Here is a 21,235-nt window from a genome sequence, read left to right on the forward strand (position 1 = left end):
CCTCACCTGCGAGCTGCTACCGGCTGGGACGCCAGTTAGGGCTCTTCCCACTCTAGGGTCACCCCCAGGATGAAGCCCAAGCCCTGTAGCCGTCCTGGTTGACCCACATGAACCACAAACACGAGCCTCCTAGGTGTCTGCAGAATCCACGCAGCAGAGATTTCATGAGCACCTACTATGTGCTTTCTCTGCTGCTCACCTCAACTGCCCGGGCTGTCCTGGGCCCACCTCTGGCCTCCCCTGCCCCCAGCCCCCGGGAGAGCTAGCTCCAAAGGCGGCCCCGAGTGTCCTGCCCCGGCTGATGGCCCAAGTCCTGGGCCCGTAGCCTGTCAAACCCACAGCCAACCACCACTCTGCACCTGTCATTCTGGAGCCACGCTCGTCGCCCAGGGGCCCCCTGAGGTGCCACCCAGCAGCGCCCGTCCCTGGGTCTGGCTAGAGCCGAGAGGCTGGCTTTCTGTGGCAGGGCTAACCCTGTCCTGCACCCACTGGGCGGGGCGCAAGCCGAGCAGTTACACCTGTCATTGGCAGGTGAATGCAGGCAGGGCGCTCCCGTGGGGGGCTTTGCTGGGGGGAGCTGTTGGCCGGGCCCTGTCCGGGGACTTGTCTGGCTCAGACCTTGTGGTGGGGACTGGGCTGATCCTAGCGTGACCCTGTCTGTCCCTTTCCTTCCGGGCCAGGTAACCTGGGCTCCCAGCTGGTGGAGAACAAGGAGGAGATGTACGTCACCTCAGACTGCGGGAGGACCTGGCGGCAGGTGGGGTGCCCCTCCGGCCTGAGTGGCTGGGCACACGGCGCGCTTTGGCCACCGGCCGTTCCGATGGCCCTTGCAGGCCTGACACAGCTCCACACACCACCCCCCTGACCCTGAACTTCGCAGCCCAGGGAGTGAGTCCTAGGAGCAGGATGGGTGGGGATGGCTCTGAGTGCCCCCTGGGGGCCAAAGCAGCGGGGGGGGTACAGACAACCCCAGGGGTCCTGGCAGGGAGGCTGCTGGGTGGACGGACGGCGGAGCGATGGAAGAGAGAGAACGGGGAAGAGGGGACCTGTGGGGCTGCGGTGAGTGTGGGGGCCGGGGAGGCTCGGTGACGTCCGGGTGCCGATCTGATGTGGCAGGCCGGGAAAAGAAAGATGGGAGAGGGAGACAGCGTGATGCAGGAAATGGTCCTCACCTCGGGGGACCCCTCGAGGCTCCCCTGTGGTCTCCACAGCGTCCACGTGGACTCGGGTGCTCAGACGGGAGGGGTCGGAGCTGGCAACACGGAAAAGGCGGCCGGGGGAGGGGGCTGGTGGACTCGCCCTGCTCTGTGCAGCTGCCCGTGCGGCTGAGGAGCTGCTCCGGTGCCCGGCAGGAGAGGGCCCAGCTCCCTCTGCACTGGCCACTTCTCTCTAGAAAAACAGAAAAAGGCCTTGTCTGGCCTGCCCCCTTCACGGTGTGACAGCCCGCACTTTACACACTTAAGGGAAAGCGCCGAAGCTCCAGTTCAGGCCACGTGTTTCCTGCAGAGCCCCCCATCACGGCCCACACCGCCCCGGGGGGCCCAGTGCATGGCCTTTGCTGCTGCAGCCTCCACAGACGGTCCTGGCACTTGTTTAATAATGTGCAAGAAACTAGGGGTTTTGAAAAGGGCTGAAGAGACTTGCTGCATTATATTTCACAAAACCACCCAAGCGTGTCCACGCTTTCCAAAAGGGCACGCCCGCCCGTCTGCCAGAGGAGCCCCGACCGGGCTGGACAGACCAGCTGACGGGGCCGCAGCCTGCTCGCTCCATGGAAATGCCAGCAGGTGTCCCTGGGTCCCTGGGTGTTGGGCCACTTGCTCAGTCTGTACGCTGGGAGTGTTCGCGTTCCAGGGAGACCGACTGTCTGAGGCTGGGTGTGGGGCCTGCCCTCAGGGGGCTTGCTCCCTTCCCCGGTGAAGGGGGGCTGCGGGGGGTCCCACATGTGCCGGGGAGTTGGGGAAGGGCACCCAGGTGAGCGCAGGCACTCAGGACACGGAGACCTGCTGAAGCCAGATTTGGAGCTGACTGGGGTGGGGGACACTGGGGACAAGAGGGGACAAGGAGGACAAGAGCAGGCGAGGCCAGGGGACCAGGCGGGCTCTGCCAGACCGTCAGGCCTGCAGGGAGACGACCCGAGGGCGCCCAGCACTGAGCTGCGGACCCCAGCAGTGTGCTGCTGGCGGACACAGCATCTTGAAACTGCGAGCTCCGTCAAGCACAGCAGTTAGAACGCATGCAGGGGGTCCTCCTGAGCTCTGGCCCCGGGGTGGGGGGCAAGAAGGAAAAGGAACGATCAGGCTCTGAGAATGACCTTTAGCGTCCCGCTCACGGCGGTCTCCTGTGGAGACCCCACGTGCAGCGGGGAACAGGGCTGCCCTCCGTGCGGGCTGCGGGCCCTGCAAATTCATGCGGGCAGACATATTTGTCGCTGTGAGCCTCCGGCTCAGCATCACAGGACCAAGCAGGGTTCCTGCCACCCGCCTGGAAGCCCAGCTTCTCTTTGAATACCCCCTGAGACGGGGAGCTCACCCTTTCCTGGGGGAGAAGCCATCTGTTTCAGAACTCACCTCCCCCTGCACCCGAGAGCGCTCTAAAGGGGAAATTTGTTCACACCACTCCCCACCCCCGATTCAACTTGGCACGTCTCCCTGGCCTCTGCAGGTGGCAGTCCCGGCCCACCACTGACACGGGAGCCGCTTGTCCAGCATTTCCTGTCCCTGGACACGCCATTCTCTGTAACCTCCAGGCCCCGCACACCCTTTTCCCCCGGCCCTGACCCCTCCTGAGACCAACCGAAATGCCACTTGTCTTGTGGCCCCCTTCCTGGGGTGCCTGGTGACTCAGACCTAGAGTGTCATTGGAATCTCCCGTCATGCGTCCCCCAAACGTGGGCAGGACCCTGTGCTGTGCAGCCCAGGACTGAGCCGGCAGAGCAGGTGGAGTCGATGGGACCCCTCCTTGTGGCATCCGAGTGGGCCAGTCACTGTGTGTTGGTGTTCTGCCCCTGGGGGGTCTCTCCCGGGGCTGTGGATTCCTGGGGGCCCAGACTTTCCTTTCCGCCTCTGGTCCCAGCACCCCGAGAGGGCCTAGAGCTCTAGGTTCGCAAGGTGGGCAGACGGGGTGGGGAGTACTGTGACAGTGTCTCCTTCCCAGCACCCTGGACAGCGCCAGCTGTCCCCTCCCTCGGGAATCTCAGGCTGTATTGACGCAGCGCTGCGTGCTTATCCAGGCTCTTGGAGAGGACAGAGGACGCCAGGCACACCGCGTCCTCTGATCCCCTGCGGCTGCGGCCGTGGAGTCGGCAGGAGTGAGTGCTGTGGGGCAGGTCTGGGAAGACCTGCATTAGTGCCCCGGCACCACCAAGGGGGGCTTCCTGGAGGAGGAAGTGCTTGAGCTGAGCCTTCATGTCAAATCGGGGTTGATGTATGTCCTAACTGCTTTACTAAATTCCACTCTGTCCCAAATTCGAGTTGCCGGCCCTTTTGGTGGGTAGTGTTTCACGTGGAGAGGACCATCGTGGCATGTCCTCGCCACGTCCTTGCCACGTCCACCCACCCCACATGTGCTGAGCCTGGGTGCTGTGGCCCAGCGTGGGGACGGCCTGGGCACAGGGGGCCGCACAGCAGCCCTGGTCTCTGCCGACACCCCCGGCCTGCGTGTGGATGGCCCTGCTCCCCGAGAGTGACCCCGACCCTGGACAACCCGCAGCCCCTCTCAGGTGCTGTCCCCCACAGGTGTTTGAGGAGGAGCATCACATCCTCTACCTGGACCACGGCGGCGTGATCGTGGCCGTCAAGGACAGCTCCATCCCCCTGAAGATCCTCAAGTAACGTCGGGGGGTGGGGCACTGGGGGTGGGGGCGGGGCTTCTTCCTTTCACCTGGGAGCCCCTCAAAGCCTCCCAGAGCTGCCTCCTCACGGTCCCCAGGACCGCGGCTCTCAACCCCACCAGTCGTGGGTGTCGGCGAGCTCAGCTTGCCCTCCCCCGCAGCTCCTCCCGGCCGGGTGTGGGGAGACAGTGAAATGGGGGTGACAGGCCAGAGGGAGCCCGAGGGAGGCCTGGGGCTGTGGGGCCCAGAGGAGGCCCCACCACAGTCTGGGGAGCAAGGAGGGCTTCCCGGAGGAGGTAATGTTAAGCATCAACAGGAATTATTTAAGTAGAGGAGGCAGGGCCAGACAAGAAAGCCAGCACCCTGTGGCCAGTGGGGGCCGGTAGAGAAGCAAGGGCAGGTGTGAGCTCTCCATCCAGAAGGCAGAGTTGGGGAGCTGCCAGGAAGCCCGTATCACTTTAGTCTGAAAAAGACCTTTCCACACTCAGATCTAGCAGTAGCCTGGTAACGCTGCATTGGGACACAGTCAGCGGTTGGCCCTGGCCTGGCAGCCCCTGGGCCATGCTCTGGCACTGGGTGGGTCTGCCGTCCTGGGGCCCCCAAACAGCATACCCAGGGCCCCCTGGCTTGGGGCTGGCAGGTGGCCACTCCCAGGAGAGAGCAAAGTCAGGGCTCCAGCCAGGGCCTGGGTGCTGGGCGGGCCCTGGGGGCAGGCACTGCTCCCGGAATACTGTTCTCCCAGCCGCCTCAGCTGCGTCCCATGGGGCAGCCAGTCCTGGTCACGGGGAGGGCTCCTGCCACCCGGTGGACAGTGGCACCCCCCCGGCAGGTTCAGCATGGACGATGGCCACACCTGGAGCACCTACAACTTCAGCAGCACCCCCATGTTTGTGGACGGGCTGCTGAGTGAGCCGGGCGAGGAGACACTGGTCATCACGTGAGTGACGAGGGGCAGGGGGCAGCACCGACCCCCAGGCGGGCCTCTGTGGCTCTGAGGCAGACTCAACGCTGCCCACCAGGCTGCCCGCCCTCACCCCCACCTCTCCCTCACCCCCGCCCCGTCCCGGGAGGCAGCCTCTAGTCGTGCCTGTGCAGACACACCCGTCACCTGCCCAGGTCACCTGGCCGTTGAGAGGCAGAACCAAGAGTCAAGGCTGCCTCCGGCCCTTGCCCCTTCCACCTCTCAGGCTGACAGTTCCTGTGCTGTTACCGTTGTCCTTGTCCTCATTATGTGCCACGACCCCTGTGAAGGATGCGTGGGCACACGGCACGAGGCGGGCCTAAGACCAGGCCGCCCAGTGCCGGGTGGCGGCGGCGGCGGCAGCAAGTGGCAGTTTAGTCCCAGAGTGGGGCCCAGGGTAGGGGAGGCAAGGGTGGCATCTGGGAGCCCACAGTGCTGGTGGGGACTGCGGCCGATGGGGGAGGGGACGTGCCCCAATAAGGTGGCCTCCTCCCCCGCAGCATCTTTGGCCACATGAGCTACCGCTCAGAGTGGGAGCTGGTCAAGGTGGACTTCCGCCCCTCCTTCCCCAGGACGTGCCGCGAGGAAGACTACGGCTCCTGGGAGCTCGCCGACCTGCAGGTGGGGCCGGGCGCTGGCTCGGCGGGCGGGCTCCCCACGGCCCGCTCCACCCCGCGGGGCCGTGCAAGCCTCTCCTGTTCCCAGACCCCTGGCTGCCCTGAGACGCCCGGTTCTTCTGGGGTTTTCCGGCCCCTTCTGTGTGCCTGGGCTTCTCCGGGCTCAGTCACACTTGGGGGGCACAGGTCCTCAGGCCCCAAGTCACCCGTGGAATGCGATGTGCTTGGGGTTCAGGGCTGTCCCGAGCATAGGAGGGCAACGGGGTGCACGTGCCTTCTGTGGCCTAACCCCTGAACCGACCGGCAGTCCCCCCTCCCCCCGCCCCCCTCGATCTCAGCACACAGCTGGTCCTACAGCGTAGGCAATGGTGTTCGCTCTCTCGGGAGGGAATGGGGGCCAGAGACAGCGTCCCCTGCGGTTCAGGTCCAGCTGTGCCCCCAGAGGGGTGGCAGGGAGGCCACAATCACAGCAAGGGCGCCCTGCACCCGGTACTGCCGCAGTGCCTGTTTGGGGGTCACTGGCCGAGGACTGGCTGTGTGGCCACAGATCTCCAGGCCATGGCTTGTCCCAACTTCTGCGGGGACTCTGGCACCCCTGGGGCCCAAGGAACTTAAAGGGGCCCTGTTTCCAGCAGCTGTGTCCCCTCAAGCCCTGATGGAGCTTGAATGGCACTTCCTCCAGGAAGCCTTCCCTGACCACCTGCCCTGGGCCCCGACTTACCTCCATGAGTGCTGTGGGTGGCATGGGAGGGCGCCTACCCCAGCTTGCCCTTAGGTGTGTCCCTTTCCTCCTGGGCCTTGGTTTCCCATCTGTGAAAGGTGACAAACGCCGCCTCGTGCTGCCACCGCAGGGCGACCGCTGCCTCATGGGCCAGCGCAGGAGCTTCCGCAAGAGGAAGGCCACGTCTCTGTGCGTCAATGGGAGGAACTTCACGTCGGCGCTCGCCTCCCGCGTGTGCCCCTGCCAGGACTCCGACTTCCACTGGTGAGGACCCGTCCCGCCGGGGGCAGCACCAGGCCAGCAGGGAGGGCGGGGCCGCCACCCCTTCTGTGACCTGGCGTCCGAGTCACTGTCACTTCACCTCATTCTGAGGCTAGAACTGGGTCACGCGGCCCAGCCTGCACTGGAGGAAGGGGCATCGGGACTGTTGGTGAGGCCAGTGCGGCGGCCGCTCGCTGGGGGGCGGGGGGAGCAGCCAGGACAGCGGAGGGCACGTTGGGCCGGCTGTGCCCTCCCAGCCCCTTCTCCTCCAGGCGGGGACTCTGCTCCCTGCCCTGCCTCAGTCTCCTGCGGTGCACTGCCCACAGGAGAGTGTCCGAGCTCCAGAGACCAGCTCAGAGGCCTCTGGCCCCCTGCCCCCTCCCCAGCAGTCCTCGCCCCTCGCCATCCTGTCCCTCACATTCTGTCACCTCCACCTGAGCCTCCTGCACCAGCATGGAGGGGCCGGTCCCCTTGCAGTGCCCCTCTCCTCTCCTTCCCTGGTCATCCCTGCTCTGGTTTGGAGACTCAGCGCACCACCTCCAGGCAGCCTTCCAGGACACCCAGGCAGGGCTGGGTGCTGTCCTGCAAGTTCCCAGCGTCCTCTTTGCACCCCTTCCCAGCTGGGCCGCACCGTGGGCTGCCCTGTGCCCACCCCCAGGCCGCCTCCTAACGCCAGTGTCTTCCTCCTCCCAGCGACTACGGGTTCGAGCGCTCCCCCTTCTCCGAGTGCTTGGCCAACTTCTGGTTTCACCCACTGGCGCCCCCCACCGACTGCGTCCTGGGCCAGACCTACGCCAGCAGTCTCGGGTGAGTGTGCGCGGGCCACTCCTCGTCCGGCTCCTGGGGCAGCGCCGCAGTGACCGCTGGCCAACACCCTGCCCAGTGCCTGCAGCGCCCACGTGGGGTCAAGGAGAGAGAGGTCAGGGCTGAGCTGTCCTGTTTGCCCAGGCTCCCGAGGGCCAACCAGGCACTGACCCTCCGGGGCACTGGGGTCTGAGCCCACGCTGGCCAGCAGCAGGGAGTGACAGGCACGGAGATGGCTCTGAGCGGAGACAGCAGGCAGCACAGGGCTGGGGGCCGGGTCAGGGGCTGATTCCCCCAGGGAAGTAACCCCCTCCCCGGCCCTTCTGAGCTGCTGCAGTGCTGGGCCCTTTCCCATGTACCCATGCAGGCGAGGCGGCTCAGAGCTGAGCCGGAGGTGCTCACACTCTGTGCTGGGCTCAGCTTCAATGGCACTTCCTCCGGGAAGCCTTCCCTGACCACCTGCCCTGGGCCTGAACTGCTCTCTGTCACAGCACACTCAGCTGTTGTCCTCACTGGCCTGCCATTCTCCCCACTCTGAGGGCATCAGCGAGCGGGTGCAGTCGGGACACTTGTCCCCCACTGCAGGCTGATCTCATTGTTTGGAGGAGTAATGCTGTCCTAAAATGTCAGGTCCCTGAGCTGGGGCCCTGCAGCTTGAGGAGGGCTTGGCGCAGCTCCCCCTGCAAGCCCTGCCTCTGCCGTGTGAATCCTCCCAAAAGGGGGTCACCGATGGGTGATTCAATAACCATAATGCTTCCATCTTTACAAAAAAGTCTCTCTTCCCTTTGAGGAATTGTGAGAAGGAGAGAAAGAGTATATGGGCTTATTAGGAAGTCCCATTACTGTCCCTGGGACAGAGCCAGGCAGAGCCCAGGAAGGCAGGAAGCAGGGTTGGACCTCAGGGGCATGATCCCATCATCCATCATCCACCATCCACCCAGCATCCATCCATCCATCCACCATCCACCTTCCATCCACCATCCACCATCCACCATCCATCCATCCATCCACCATCCACCATCCATCCATCCATCCACCATACATCCATCCACCCACCATCCATCCATCATCCATCCATCCACCATCCTTCTCTCCATCCATCCATCCACCATCCATCCACCATCCATCCATCATCCATCCACCATCCATCCATCATCCATCCACCACCATTCATCCATCCTTCTCTCCACCCATCCACCATCCATCCACCATCCATCTATCCATCCACCATCCATCCATCCATCCACCATCCATCTATCCATCCACCATCCATCCATCCACCCACCATCCATCCATCCACCCACCATCCATCCATCCACCCACCATCCATCCATCCATCCATCCATCCACCATCTATCCACCATCTATCCATCCATCCACCATCCATCATCCATCCATCCATCCACCATCCATCATCCATCCATCCATCCATCCATCCACCATCCATCCATCCATCCACCATCCATCCATCCATCCATCCATCCACCATCTATCCACCATCCATCCATCCATCCACCATCCATCATCCATCCATCCATCCACCATCCATCCATCCATCCACCATCCATCCATCCATCCATCCATCCACCATCCATCCACCATCCATCCATCCACCATCCATCCATCCACCCACCATCTATCCACCATCCACCATCCATCCACCATCCACCATCCATCCACTATCTACCATCCATCCACCATCCATCCATCCACCATCCATCCATCCACCATCCATCCACCATCCACCATCCATCCATCCATCCACCATCCATCCACCATCCACCATCCATCCACCATCCATCCACCATCCACCATCCATCCACCATCCACCATCCATCCACCATCCATCCACCATCTACCATCCATCCACCATCCATCCATCCACCATCCATCATCCATCCATCCACCCATCCATCCACCCATCCATCCATCCACCATCCACCATCCATCCACCATCCACCATCCATCCACCATCTACCATCCATCCACCATCCATCCATCCACCCATCCATCCACCCATCCATCCATCCACCATCCACCACCCATCCACCATCTATCCACCATCCATCCACCCATCCACCCATCCATCCATCCATCCATCTACCCACCCACCCACCCACCCATCCATCCATCCACCATCCATCCGCCCATCCACCCATCCATCCACCATCCATCCATCCATCCACCATCCATCCATCCACCATCCATCATCCATCCACCCATCTACCATCCATCCATCCATCCATCCACCATCCATCCATCCATCCACCATCCATCCATCCATCCACCATCCATCCATCCACCATCCATCCATCCACCCATCCACCACCCATCCACCCCCCATCCACCCATCCACCCATCCATCCATCCATCCACCATCCATCCACTATCTACCATCCATCCACCCATCCATCCACCCATCCATCCATCCATCCATCCATCCATCCACCCACCATCCATCCATCCACCATCCATCCACCCATCCATCCACCCACCTACCATCCATCCATCCACCATCCCTCCCTTCAACCCTCCCTTTATCCCTCCCTTCATCCCTCCCTTCATCCCTCCATTTCTCCCTCCATTTCTCCCTCCTTCCCTCCACCCACCCACCCATCCATTTACCCAGCCACCTACCCCTCCCTCCCTCCCCAATCAGGCAGCCACTCCAGTGCATCCCCCAGGGCTGGGTAAGCAGGGAGCCCTGTCCAAAATGTCGGAGCTGGGCCTGTATTACCGGCGTGGGGCTTGTTTCGTTCTGGGGGCAGCGTGTTCATCTTCTGGGTCCCACGGTGCCGTGTACACGTGGTGGGGGGGGTAGTTCCTAGAGACTGTGTTTTATTCCGGAGTAATCGAAGTGTCGGTGCACCATAGCTTCCGGATGTTGACCCAGCACTGGGCCGTGGGGGCCAGAGGGGCTCCGGGCCTGGGGTGGGGGCTGGTGGCAGGACCAGGCCCTGCGGCCACGATGCCAGCCTCCCAGGTGCAGAGCCCCGGGGCAGCCTGGGGGAGCTCCCTGGTGGCAGCTCAGATGGTGTCCCCAGGCCACAGCTTTCCCTGGGTCTCCTAAGGGCTTATTTACCTGAGCCCCGCGTGTCCTGCTCTCCAGCCCCTCCAGGTCACCCCCGTGTCCCCCCTTCCCCCGCTCCACACCTTCACAGGGCCTCTGCCCTGCCCACCCGAGGTGCGGCTTCCTCTCCTGATCTCAGCCGAGGGCCCCTTTCTTGGGGCCCGTTGCCAGGTACCGCCCCCTCCTGGGGCTCCTCAGCGCCCGGATTTTACTTTGAAGTGGGATGGTTTGCAGACAGGTCTCCCCTCTCTGCACAGGCAGGGGCTGTGTGATGCCGTGCACCGTGGCGCCGGGCACGCAGATGCGCAGGGGACCCGGCCACACGAGCGGACGGGTGCGTCCAGTGGCGGCCGGTGCAGGTCTCCCCGGGTGACCGAGACCCCGAGCCTGAGGCAGGGGCAAGGCCGAGGGCGAACCCCAGCCTGCTGGGCTCTCTGTCCTCCCAGGCACCATGTTTCCCAGAAGGCCATGGAATTCGGACTGGCTGCCTCAGGGGTCCCCTGGCGACAAGGACAACGGCTGTTAGGAGTAGTAGCAGCAGCAGCAGTACAAGTGATCTGATCAGACCAAGGAGAGGTCCCTGGTCTGAAGCAGGTCCTGCCATTTCTGGCCGACCACCCCTGAGCCCCCGTTTTCCCCCCGTAAAGTGGGGCAGAGGGTGGCATCAGGAGGAGCTGGAGTGGAGGTCTAGCGAGGAGCCACCGTGGGTGACAAGCAGGTCCCCGCCCGCCCACCTCCCTGACCCATCTCTGCCCGCAGGTACCGGAAGGCGGTGTCCAACACGTGTGAGGGCGGCGTGGACCTGCAGCGGGGCCCGGAACGGCTGCCCTGCCCCCTGACCCCACCGCGCGGCCTGAGGGTCAGCATCCGCGGAGAGGTGGTGGCCGTGCGGCCCTGGGAGGACGTGCTGTTTGAGGTGCAGCAGGAGCAGGTGAGCGCCCGCGTGTCCCGGGGCCACCCGAGGGTGGGGGCCGTGGAAACACGGAGCAGAGAAACGGGGAGCAGGACATGAGCCAAGGGGGTGAGGCTTCAAACACACGTGCAGGGGCGTGTGCCTGACGGTGCCGTGCGCCTCGCGTTCCCGTGGGAGGCAGTGGGGGCCTTAAACCTCTAATTACATTGACTTAGTTAATTTGGAATCTTAAGGATAGCAGAAAGTCAAAAACCAAACTATTACTTGTAATCCCACAACCAAAGATAAATCCTGTAAATAGAAGATAGGTGGGTACACGGTTTGCCCAGGAGGTATCCAGCCGGGTACTGTGAACGTGGAGGCATTTATTGAAGAAGGTACCAGACACAAGAAACACTGTACAGAGGACAGTGACACCTCAGTCCCCTACAAAGTAGGCACCTTGGGACCTCACACAGTTCTCCCAGTCGCCATCTGCTGCCTGTCTTATTTTCCTGAATCTCATCAATGGTCTGAAATCTCTTCCTTCTCAAAGGTGATTCTAGTTTTGGGAAAAGCCAGAAGTCACAGGTGCCAAATCTGGGCTGTAGGGGGCCGAGTCACCTGGGGGATTTGATTTTTTGCCAAAAAACTCTACATGTGGTGCTTGAGTGGCTGCATCATTGCGATGAAGCTGCCAACCACCGGTTGCCCACAGCTGTGGCCTCGGAACCATCCAAATAGTTTCCCCAGAGGAAAGTTCAAGCTAATGCAACATTTGGTGCAGATTCATTGCTCTACTAGCTCAGTCATTTTGAACTCGACAGCCACACAGTGCACACGCTCACTCAGTGGCATCTACCACCCCCTCTGACTAGTACAGTGAAGCTGTCACTGTTCACACACACGCATCCCAGTCCACGCTCCTGGCTGCCAGGTGACATGGATGTCACACAAACTTCTTGTTAAGAATGGCTGGGCGTTTTCCAGATAGACCTCAGCACACACACACACGCACACGTATGTGTAAATTTCCTGTAAGTCTCTGAATCTTCACTTTTCTTTCTTTAGTACAAGTGTTACATTTTCTTCTGATTTGAAGAAGAATGTATACTCATTATAGAACATTTGAAAAAAAAACATAAAATACCAAGAATACAAACATCACCCTAACTCCTGTCCCCCACGGTAACAGTGGCTAATTTGGGGGCTTCCTTCCAGTCTTTTTCATTTGTAGCACGCCCATTTTTTCCAGATTATGCCAGGAACAATCGTGGGTTTTAAAACATTCCCCCAAACAGAAATTAGGGAAGAGTGCAGACGCGTGGGTGACTCCAAGTCACAGGAGCACAAAGTGGAGGTTGGAGCCGCCGCCTCCCACGGGGGGGGGGGGGGGGCCTGGGCGTGGCCTCGTCCGGGTTCTTGCAGCTCTGCTGGGTCCTCGGATCTGTTTAGAAGATGTCCTTCAAAATACGGGGCTGGGGGGCCTTCCACACTGGGAAGCAGGGACCTGGGCCGGTGCAGATGGGAATCCAGGCCAGAGGCGGACACAGCGCTGCCCGAGTGCGTGCCAGGTAGCTGGGCACTTCACACAGTGCCCCCCACACCCCCCTTGCTCCTGTGACCCCGCTTGATAGCCAGGGCACTGGGTCAGACCGTGACGTCACTGCCGAGGCCCCAGGGGACAAGTGACAGGGACAGCTCTGGGCCCCAGGCCCAGGGATTCCGGACAGGCACTGCTGCGCAGTTCTGGTCCACGGCCCGAGACCCAGGCCTGAGGTTCCTGCCTTGAGCCTCGGGGGACCCTGGGGCAGAGGTGGATGGCTCCTCTCGGGGCAGGGTCCTGGGGTGGCCAGAAGATGAGGCCCCCTGCTTGCCCTGGGGCCCCCAGTTCCAGGACAGATGTCTAGGAAAGGGTGGTCTCTGCCGCCCCCTAGAGGCTGGAATCTTGGCCACTGAGTGCCACCTGCGATTCAAGGGGATGAGGACAGGACAAGCCTGTCAGCCCACTGTCCCCAGAGGGCCCTTCACTGCCGGGGGCCGGGGCCGGAGGAGGGGAGGGGAGCCCCCCAGAGGTGCTCGTAGAAGGGAGAGCCCTCCCAGGGCACGCAGCCGCCCACAACTGGCCGCCGGCTTCCTCGTGGAAGCCTGGGAGGAGTGGGGGGGCTGTACGCACACTCAGACTCACGTGCACGCTCGCACACAGACCCCTCTGTGCACCGACACACACTGCGCACCTACAGCAGCCCAGCCGGGTGTGGACGGAGCCCTGCATTGGGGGCCCAAGAGCAATGAATGTGTAAGAATTCCAAGTAGGTTCTGACAGAGACGTGCACCCCGGCGGCTTGGACACCCCCGTGGAGGGCGGGTGGTCTCAGCAAACGAGCGTCCAGTGGAACAGTCTCGGCCAGGACCTCCCACCCGGCACAGAGTCAGCCAAAGCGGGCCTCGGGCTTACATGCCAAAGGAGGAAGTGGAAACCCTTTAGGGAGGAGATGGGGGGTGTTCGGAGTCCCAGGCGCTGACCCCCGGACACCATCCGTGAAGGGAGGCTGCACTGAGAGAGCAGGTTAGGGATGGACAAGGCGAGGCCCCCAGGACACGTGTGAGGGGCTCTCCGGGCTCGGCGGTAAGAAACAAGCCATCCAGCTGAAACCAGCAAAAGGCAGCAACGGCGTTTCACCCAAGGGGTGTGCCCAGGGCAGACGAGCAGATGTCAGACCTGCCGGCCGCCAGGAAACGCAAGGTCGGCTGCAGTCAGGCGCCGGCCCGAACAGCCAGCAGGAGGAAGCAGTGACCCCGGGGGCCGGTGGGGACACGAACTAGAAATGGCCGCTCTGGGGAAGCTGGTGATTTCCTAGAAATAGATGAGCCTGCAGCTCCCAGGTGGGGGTGGGGGGCTCGGCAGTGACACCCTGGGTGTCTGTCCCGGAGACACGAGGACCTGTGCTGTTATGGAAGCCTGGGCTCAAGCACTCCTGGCACCGTATTCCTGAGCACCAGAAACCGGACACAGTCCGGATGTGTTTCAGGGGTAACGGGGGGACACGCGGAGCGCCCAGCCCGTGTAGTCCTGCCTGGCCACAGGGAGGAGTCGCCCTCCGGGACACGTCGCCCCCAGGAGCCTCTTCCGAGAGTCAGGCTGACAGAGGGGCCAGCACCCAGCGTGGACACTCAGTCTGATTCCATGTGCGGGGCTCTCAAGGTGACAATCGCAGACACGGAGGACAGGTTCGCAGTTGCCAGGGAGTCAGGCAGGTGACAGGGAGCGGTGTGGCCCTGAAGGGCGGCAGGAGGGATTGAGCGGCGACCCTGCGGGCCTTCGTCCGACTGCCAGCGCGGAGTGCGCGTCGTGGTGGTGGTGTCCTGTGTGGCCCCAGTCCTGGGGAAACAGGGCTCAGGGGACACTGGACTCTGCCCGCTTCCTTACGGTGGCAGGTGTGAACTCCCGGGTCTCAGAACCAGACGTTCACCTGCAGGTGTTCAGTAGGAGACCGGCACCCAGAGCAGGCGGGCGGGCGGTGCAGCCGCCGCACAGAGCTCCCTCCCATCTTCCTCTACACCCTCCGGGCGTTCCGCTTCCCCTGCAGTGAGGCTGCGCTGCGTCCCCGAGTGGGAAAGATGGACAAGTCGTTCTACCCGAGGAACGGGCTTAAACAGTCACGTGTGCGTCAGTGCGTCCATGTGAAGGCAGGAGCACGGGGTCCCCGGTGCTGGGTGCAGCACCAGCCCAAGTCAAAGCCACAGGCCTGGCTCCTGTCACGGGCGCCTCCTGCCTCGTGGACACAGCTCAGAAAACCCCCCACTTCTGGGAGCAAGCGGGCTGCAGACTTTGAGAACCTGCCTGTCCCCCACCCAGCGCCCCCCTCCTTGCCGTGAGAACACTGGACAGCGAGCCAGCCCACCCAGTTCAGGGCTCACAGTGCCTCAGTCTTCCAACCTGCAAAACGGACGCAGTGTGATGGGTACAGTTTCCAGAGGCTGTCGTGACAAATGGCCCCAAACTGGGGGGTTAGAACGTCACTTGTCATAGCTCCAGACGCCGCAGGTCCGACATCGAGGTGCCAGCAGGGCTGGGACTCTCTGAGGGCCCCAGGGGGGGGTCCCACCTGCCTCTCCCCACTACTGGGGGCCCCAGGTGTTCCCCAGTTTGGGGCCACGTCAGCCCAGCCTCTCGGTCTGCGCATGGCCTTCTGGTCTGTGGTGGACCTCCCTGTCCTCCGTGAAGACACCCATCCCTGGATTCAGGGCCTGTCCGCATTCCGTGTGGCCCCCCTTAACTAACATCTGCAAAGACCCTGGATCCAAATAAGATCACCTTCTGGGGTCCCGGGTGGTCGTGAATTTGGGGAGCACAGACACTACCCATCGCGCCCCCCGCATTTGTGAAGAAAGTTGACCTGAGTTATATAAAGGGGCCCCTCCGGTGTCCAGGCAGGTGTGCAGTCAGGCCTCCAGGGAACTGGTTTCCTGGGTGTTCCTGCAGGGACAGGGACAGGGTGGCAGGAAGCAGGATGGCTGAGGAGGGCGGGGGAGGAGGATGCGAGGTGCCTGCCTGCTGGGAAGCTGCTGTCTTCTTCACTGGGTCCCCAGGCCTCGGAGCAGCAGGCGGCCGGCATTGGCAGGCTGGCGCCCACAGCGGGCAGCGTCCAGCAATAAGGCAGCCATGGGGGATTCGGTGCCGGGAGAGGCAGCCGTGGTGGGAGTGCCCCGCGGCCCCCCCCCCCCCCGCACAGACAGCCTCGGATCCTCGCTGGCACTGCACAGCCTGGGACGGGAGAAGTCAGGGGCCACCGGGAAAAGGTTTTCTCCGTTGCCTTGGAGACTGGGTTGTCACATGTGCCCCTCCCTAGGGCCTCACCCTTGACCCTGCCACCACCCCCTCTCTGCAGCTGGGTGATTGCTCCACAGTGTACCCCTGGCCCCTGCTTCCACCTCCCTGGAACTCAGGGCCTGTCCGCCTGCCTCAGCCGGCACTTGGGGCTGGACCCGAGGGCAGGCCCGGTCGGTCCCCTGCTGTGAGGGTGGGAGCGGGGGAGGGGCCGAGTGGCCGACCCCCGAGGTCCACCCCAGTGCCTCCCTGGTGTTGCCTGCAGGGTGACGTGCTGACCACTGTGTACCACGTGGACCTCGGTGACGGCTTCAGGGCCGTGTACTCGAACCTCACGCTGACCAAGGAGCCCATCCGGCACGCCTACGAGAACCCCGGCGTCTACCGCGTATCCGTCAGAGCCGAGAACCTGGCCGGGCACGACGAGGCGGTACTCTTCGTCCAGGTCACCGGTGAGGCATCGCCCCTCGGGGGCCACAACTCACTCCCAGTGGCAGGCCCCGGGCCTGGGGACAGGGAGGGAGTCCCTCAGAGCCACTGCTGGTCCTGCCGCCATTCCTCACGTGGTGAGACCAAGGGCAGGGAGGCAGGCAGGCCAGGTTCAAGTCAACATGCCGATGGTCTGCATAGTAGTCGGGGTGGTAACGGTGGTGTTGACGGTGATGATGGTGACAGTGACAGTGGTGGTGATGGGGCAGTGATGGGGTGGTCACAGTGAGGTTGATGGTGACGGTGACCACTAAGCAGCCCTGAACAGCTGAGTGCCCTGATGCCCTCTAACCCCTGACCTTTTCTGGCCCCTGCAGCCCGCCTGAAGGCCCTCTACCTTGAAGTGCTTCCTGCCATTGGCGCCAACCAGGAGGTGAACCTCACAGCCGTGCTGCTGCCCCCGAACCCCAACTTCACTGTCTTCTACTGGTGGATGGGCCAGAGCCTGCAGGTACGCTGGCCCCGACCACTGCTGGCCCGGCCGCCCGCCGGCAGAGCACGGCACTGTGAGGGGTGGGCACGCCTGCACCCCTTCCCCCCCACCTGAGCATCATGGTCCAAGTGTGGTCAGCACAGGATGAGCCAGAGCAGACCCTGCCTAGTCCCCAGGGAAAGAGATGGGAACAGGGTGGGTGACCCAAGGTAGGGTGGGACAGGTGTCACAGAAAGGGGCAGCAAGGTGTCGCAGAGCCACCGGGGAGGCCAGACCATTTCTAGTCCACAGCGGGGGTGGTCAGGGAAGGCTTCACGGAGGAGGGGTCGCTGAGCTGGACCGGAGATCAGAAGCCTCACGCAGAGCCCATGGACAGAGTGCCTCCCGGGAGGTTCTGCAGCTTTTGCAGGGCCCGCTGTCCGTCCTCGGCCCGGGGCTCCCCAAGATCCAGGGGGAAGCCTCCTTCACTCAGTCAGCCAAGGGCAGCCCTGCATCCCCAAGCTGAGTGACCCCCGAACATCAGCGAGAGCCCAGACACCAGGCCAGGGAGGGCGGGGTGGGCTCCTGATGCTGTTCCTGGGAGTGGGGAAGGGGCTCGGCCACTGTCGGCCGAGCTCTCTGGGCAGGTGGCTGCTCCCCCCAGAGCCTCTGCATCCCCATCTGTGAGGTCCACGGTCACGCTGCCCCCAGTCTGATGGGTGTGCAGGCTGGGTGCCGCACCAGGGGTGGGGCCAGAGCTGAGGGGCGCTGGGAAGGTGGGCAGGGTGGGTGCAGAGGCCCAGCCTGAGGCCCTCCTTCTCAAAGGTCCTCACAGGAGACTCAGGACAGCCTGGGAGGGTGTGCGTCCTTGCAGGCGTCTCTGGGGCCCACCCACGCCCCGGCTGCAGCCCTATTCCCCAATGAGAGCAGGGGATGGTGGCGTCGGCGCGGCCCTGGGCCGCTGGCTGACCGCAGGGCCGGCTCTCCCATGGCTGCAGCCCTGGCCTGGCCCTGACTCTGCTGTGTCCCCACAGCCCTTGATGTCCCTGAATAACTCAGTGACGACGCGGTTTGCGGACCCGGGGGACGTGCGTGTGACCGTGCAGGCTGTCTGCGGGACCTCCGTGCTGCAGGACTCCAAGGTCATCCGCGTGCTGGGTGAGTCCCTCCCGGACGGACCTCGCACCCTGTCCAGCTCAGACGGCCCCGGTGCGGGGTCGGTGGCCTCAGGGCGAAGGCTGTGTTGAGCCCCCTGTTCTGTGTTGGTGTCCCATGTATCGGTGCCCAGTGGGGCTGAGGCCCCCACAGTGGACATGACGATAGGAAATGACCCCTAAGAATGGAAGGGACTCCCCCAGTGTGCTGTGCCCTGATCATCACACCAATGAGAACTCCCTCTGCTTTAAGAGTGAGCCTGTCTCGGGCTCAGCAGCCTTGTCCAGTGGCCAATGGGGCCGCCCCGGCCACTCCCTTGGCCCCACGGACGATCGCTGGCCCGGGGCCAAGCCACAGGGCAGTGGCCACACACCGCGCCAGCTGCGCCTGCGCAGCTGTGATTCAGCGTTGGTGAGATGGTCACCACTCGCATATGGTTAATGCCCCTGCCTCGCACAGTGACAGGCTCTTCTCGTGACGAGAACTGCTAAGGCCCACCCTCCCAGCGGCTCTCACACGTGCAGCACGGCACGGTTGACTGTTGTCACCTCGCTGCCTGTGACACCCCCGGAACTCACTCGGTTCACAGTGGGGCGTGCTGCCTGTGGCCCCTCGCCCCTCCCTCACCCGGACCCCGGCAGCCACCGCCCCGCCCTCTGGGTCGGGGAACTCGCACTGCCGTGGTCACGGCTGGTTTCCCTCCCGTGTACAGGGAGACCCCGCCTTTGCCCACCTCGTTTCCTGGACCCTGATGCCCTCTGGGTCTGTCCACGCTGGCACAGGCAGCAGAGTTCCCTTCTCTACGGCCGCATAAGTGTCATCGGGCGTGTGTGCCGCCTCTTGGTCACTCACTGGTCTGTCGAGACACCGGGGTGGTGGTGCCCTGGCCGTCGCCAGCCAGCAGTGGGGTTGCTGGGCCATGTGGCCGTTTCTTTTTTGGGGACCCTGGACCCCGCCTCCCACGGCGGCTGCAGCAGTTTGCACTCCTCCTGACAGGGCACGAGGGCCCCCCTTCTCCACATCCCCGCCCCCCGCCCGCACGTCTGTCTCTGGTCTGTGTGACGGGAGCCGCTTTTGCAGGGGCGGGGCAGTGTCTCCCTGTGGTTGACTCGCCTTTCTGACGATCAGTGATGCTGAGCATATCGTCACGCACCTGGTTGGCCATCTGTGTGTCCTCTTTGGAAAAAATGTCTATTCAGGTCCTCTGCCCTTTTTCTAGAAAATTGGATTTTTTTTTTTGCCATTGGGTTAGGGGTTCTTCATACATCTTGGATATTAAGCCCTTCTCAGACACGGGATTACAGATGTTTCCTCCCAGGCGGTAGGTGCCGTTGCCACCTTGCCGACGCGTCCCTTTGCCCTGCAGAAGCTTTGGTTTGACACAGTCCCACCTGTTCAGTTTTGCTTTCGGTGTCAAAGCCAAAAATGCACTGCCAAGGTCAATGTCAAGAAGCACACTGGTCCCTCGTTTCCTTCTAGAAGTTTTCCAGTTTCAACTCTGATCCATGGGAGATAGCTTGGTGCTGGCGAAGATGGGGCCCCCTGTACGTTACCTCGCGTGTGGCTGTACAGCCCCCCCCACACCGGCACGGAACAGCATGTCCTCCCCACCCCTGTTGCATGTTCTCGGCCCCTTTGCCACTGAGTGGCTGAGGCGGACACGTGGGTTGACCCTGGGCTCCCCGGTCCGCCCCACGGCTCTGCGCGTCTGTCTTCCAAGCACCACGCTGCCTCGACCGCGGCTTCCTGTTGTCCTTTGAATTTGCGGGTGTGTCCAGCTTTGCTCTTTCTCAAGAGACTTTGGCCTCTCAGGATGCTCTGTAGTTTAACACAACTTTAGCATTGTTCTGTGTCTGTGGGGAACGGCCATTGTTTTTCCTCTTTCTGTGAGAAAATGTCATTGGAATTTTTTCTTAATCCTCAACCGAGGACCCATTTATTGATCTGAGAGAGGAAAGGGGAGAGAGAGGCATCGGTCCACCGCCTCCCTCACACATCCTGGCCAGGAGTCGAACCCGCAACCTTCTGGTGTGTGGGGTGACGCTCCAACCACCCGCAGGGCGTCATTGAAACTCTGAGGGGATTGCATTGAGTCTACAGGTTGCTTTGGATAGTGTGGCATTTTAAGAGTATTAATTCTTCCAGTCCGTGAGCACAGAATACCTCTATTTGTGTGTTCACTTTTTTTCCGCAGTGTCTCGCAGTTTTCAGCGTGCGGGTCTTTCGCCTCCTTGGCGTTTATTCCCAGGTGTTTCATCTTCTTCGGTGCAACTGTAAACAAGAGGGTTCGCTCCGCTCCTTCTGCTGGCTCACGCGTGTGTGGGGACGCAGCAGGGGTCTGCACGGTGACGTCCTTTGCTGCGTCTGTTAGCTAGTCCTTGCGAGCTTCCGCGGGGTCTCCTGTAGGTGACACCGTAAAGGGTGCGTTGTAGCGTCCTTTCCAACGTGGTGCCCGTGGGACAGCCTGAGCTCAGTGGTCACGAGAGCTGCTCGCTGGCGGCAGCTCCTCCCACTTCCCCGAGTGAGGAAACGAGGCTGGAGGGGCTCCCGGCACTCCGCTCCGTTCACCACCCCCCCCAGCTCTGGCTCCACAGCAGGCCTCCGAGTCAGGGACCCCAGGATGTGAGCAGAGGAGGAGGTGGGGCCTCCTCCCTCCAGGACTCCTACGGTGGTGGGGGTACCTGCCCAGTCCAAGTCCATGGATCCTGAGGGACAGGAGGCCACCCAGAGTGGGGGGGTGTCCTCGTGCGTCAATGGGGCAAATCTTGGGCAGGTTCGGCACGTGCCAGGCCCCCCACCCCCAGGTCACTACTGCCCTCCCCCTTCCCTGCACCCCCCCACCCCCGCCGTCATTGTCATCGTTGAGCTTGTGACTACTGTTCTTACATGGCAGCCAGCGACAAGCGCCCTGCCTGGGGCAGCTTTGACACACAGACGAGACCTTAGTTTCCAGAGCTGGGCGTGGGTTCGGAGCCCAGGGGCCGTCCGGGGCCGTCTTCCTGGGGGACCTGAGCCCCCGAGGCTGTGCGGGCCAACCCCTCCCCTGCTCTGCCTCTCCCCAGCCCGGTTTCAGGTCCTGCCACTGCGGTTCTCCCAGGGCCTGGACGCCTACAACCCCAACACCCCCGAGTGGAGAGAGGAGGTTGGCCAGCTGGTCACGCAGCTCATCGCCAAGGTACCCCCACTCTAC

General features: G+C 62.7%; 1 protein-coding gene across 1 annotated transcript in view; it reads left to right on the forward strand.

The window, feature by feature from the left end:
* Positions 1–21,235, forward strand: part of SORCS2 (sortilin related VPS10 domain containing receptor 2) — a 243,354-nt gene that overhangs the window by 215,125 nt on the left and 6,994 nt on the right. The window contains exons 12-22 of the mRNA XM_037126769.2: positions 681–757; positions 3,738–3,829; positions 4,662–4,769; positions 5,294–5,414; positions 6,262–6,395; positions 7,086–7,199; positions 11,026–11,197; positions 16,255–16,441; positions 16,796–16,929; positions 17,925–18,048; positions 21,108–21,220. Of these exons, the coding sequence (XP_036982664.2) occupies positions 681–757; positions 3,738–3,829; positions 4,662–4,769; positions 5,294–5,414; positions 6,262–6,395; positions 7,086–7,199; positions 11,026–11,197; positions 16,255–16,441; positions 16,796–16,929; positions 17,925–18,048; positions 21,108–21,220 (1,376 nt within the window). The remainder of the gene's footprint in view (positions 1–680; positions 758–3,737; positions 3,830–4,661; positions 4,770–5,293; positions 5,415–6,261; positions 6,396–7,085; positions 7,200–11,025; positions 11,198–16,254; positions 16,442–16,795; positions 16,930–17,924; positions 18,049–21,107; positions 21,221–21,235) is intronic.

The sequence above is a fragment of the Artibeus jamaicensis genome, unplaced genomic scaffold, assembly GCF_021234435.1.
Source record: "Artibeus jamaicensis isolate MK-2021 breed Jamaican fruit bat unplaced genomic scaffold, CSHL_Jam_final contig_76, whole genome shotgun sequence".
NCBI lineage: Eukaryota > Metazoa > Chordata > Mammalia > Chiroptera > Phyllostomidae > Artibeus > Artibeus jamaicensis.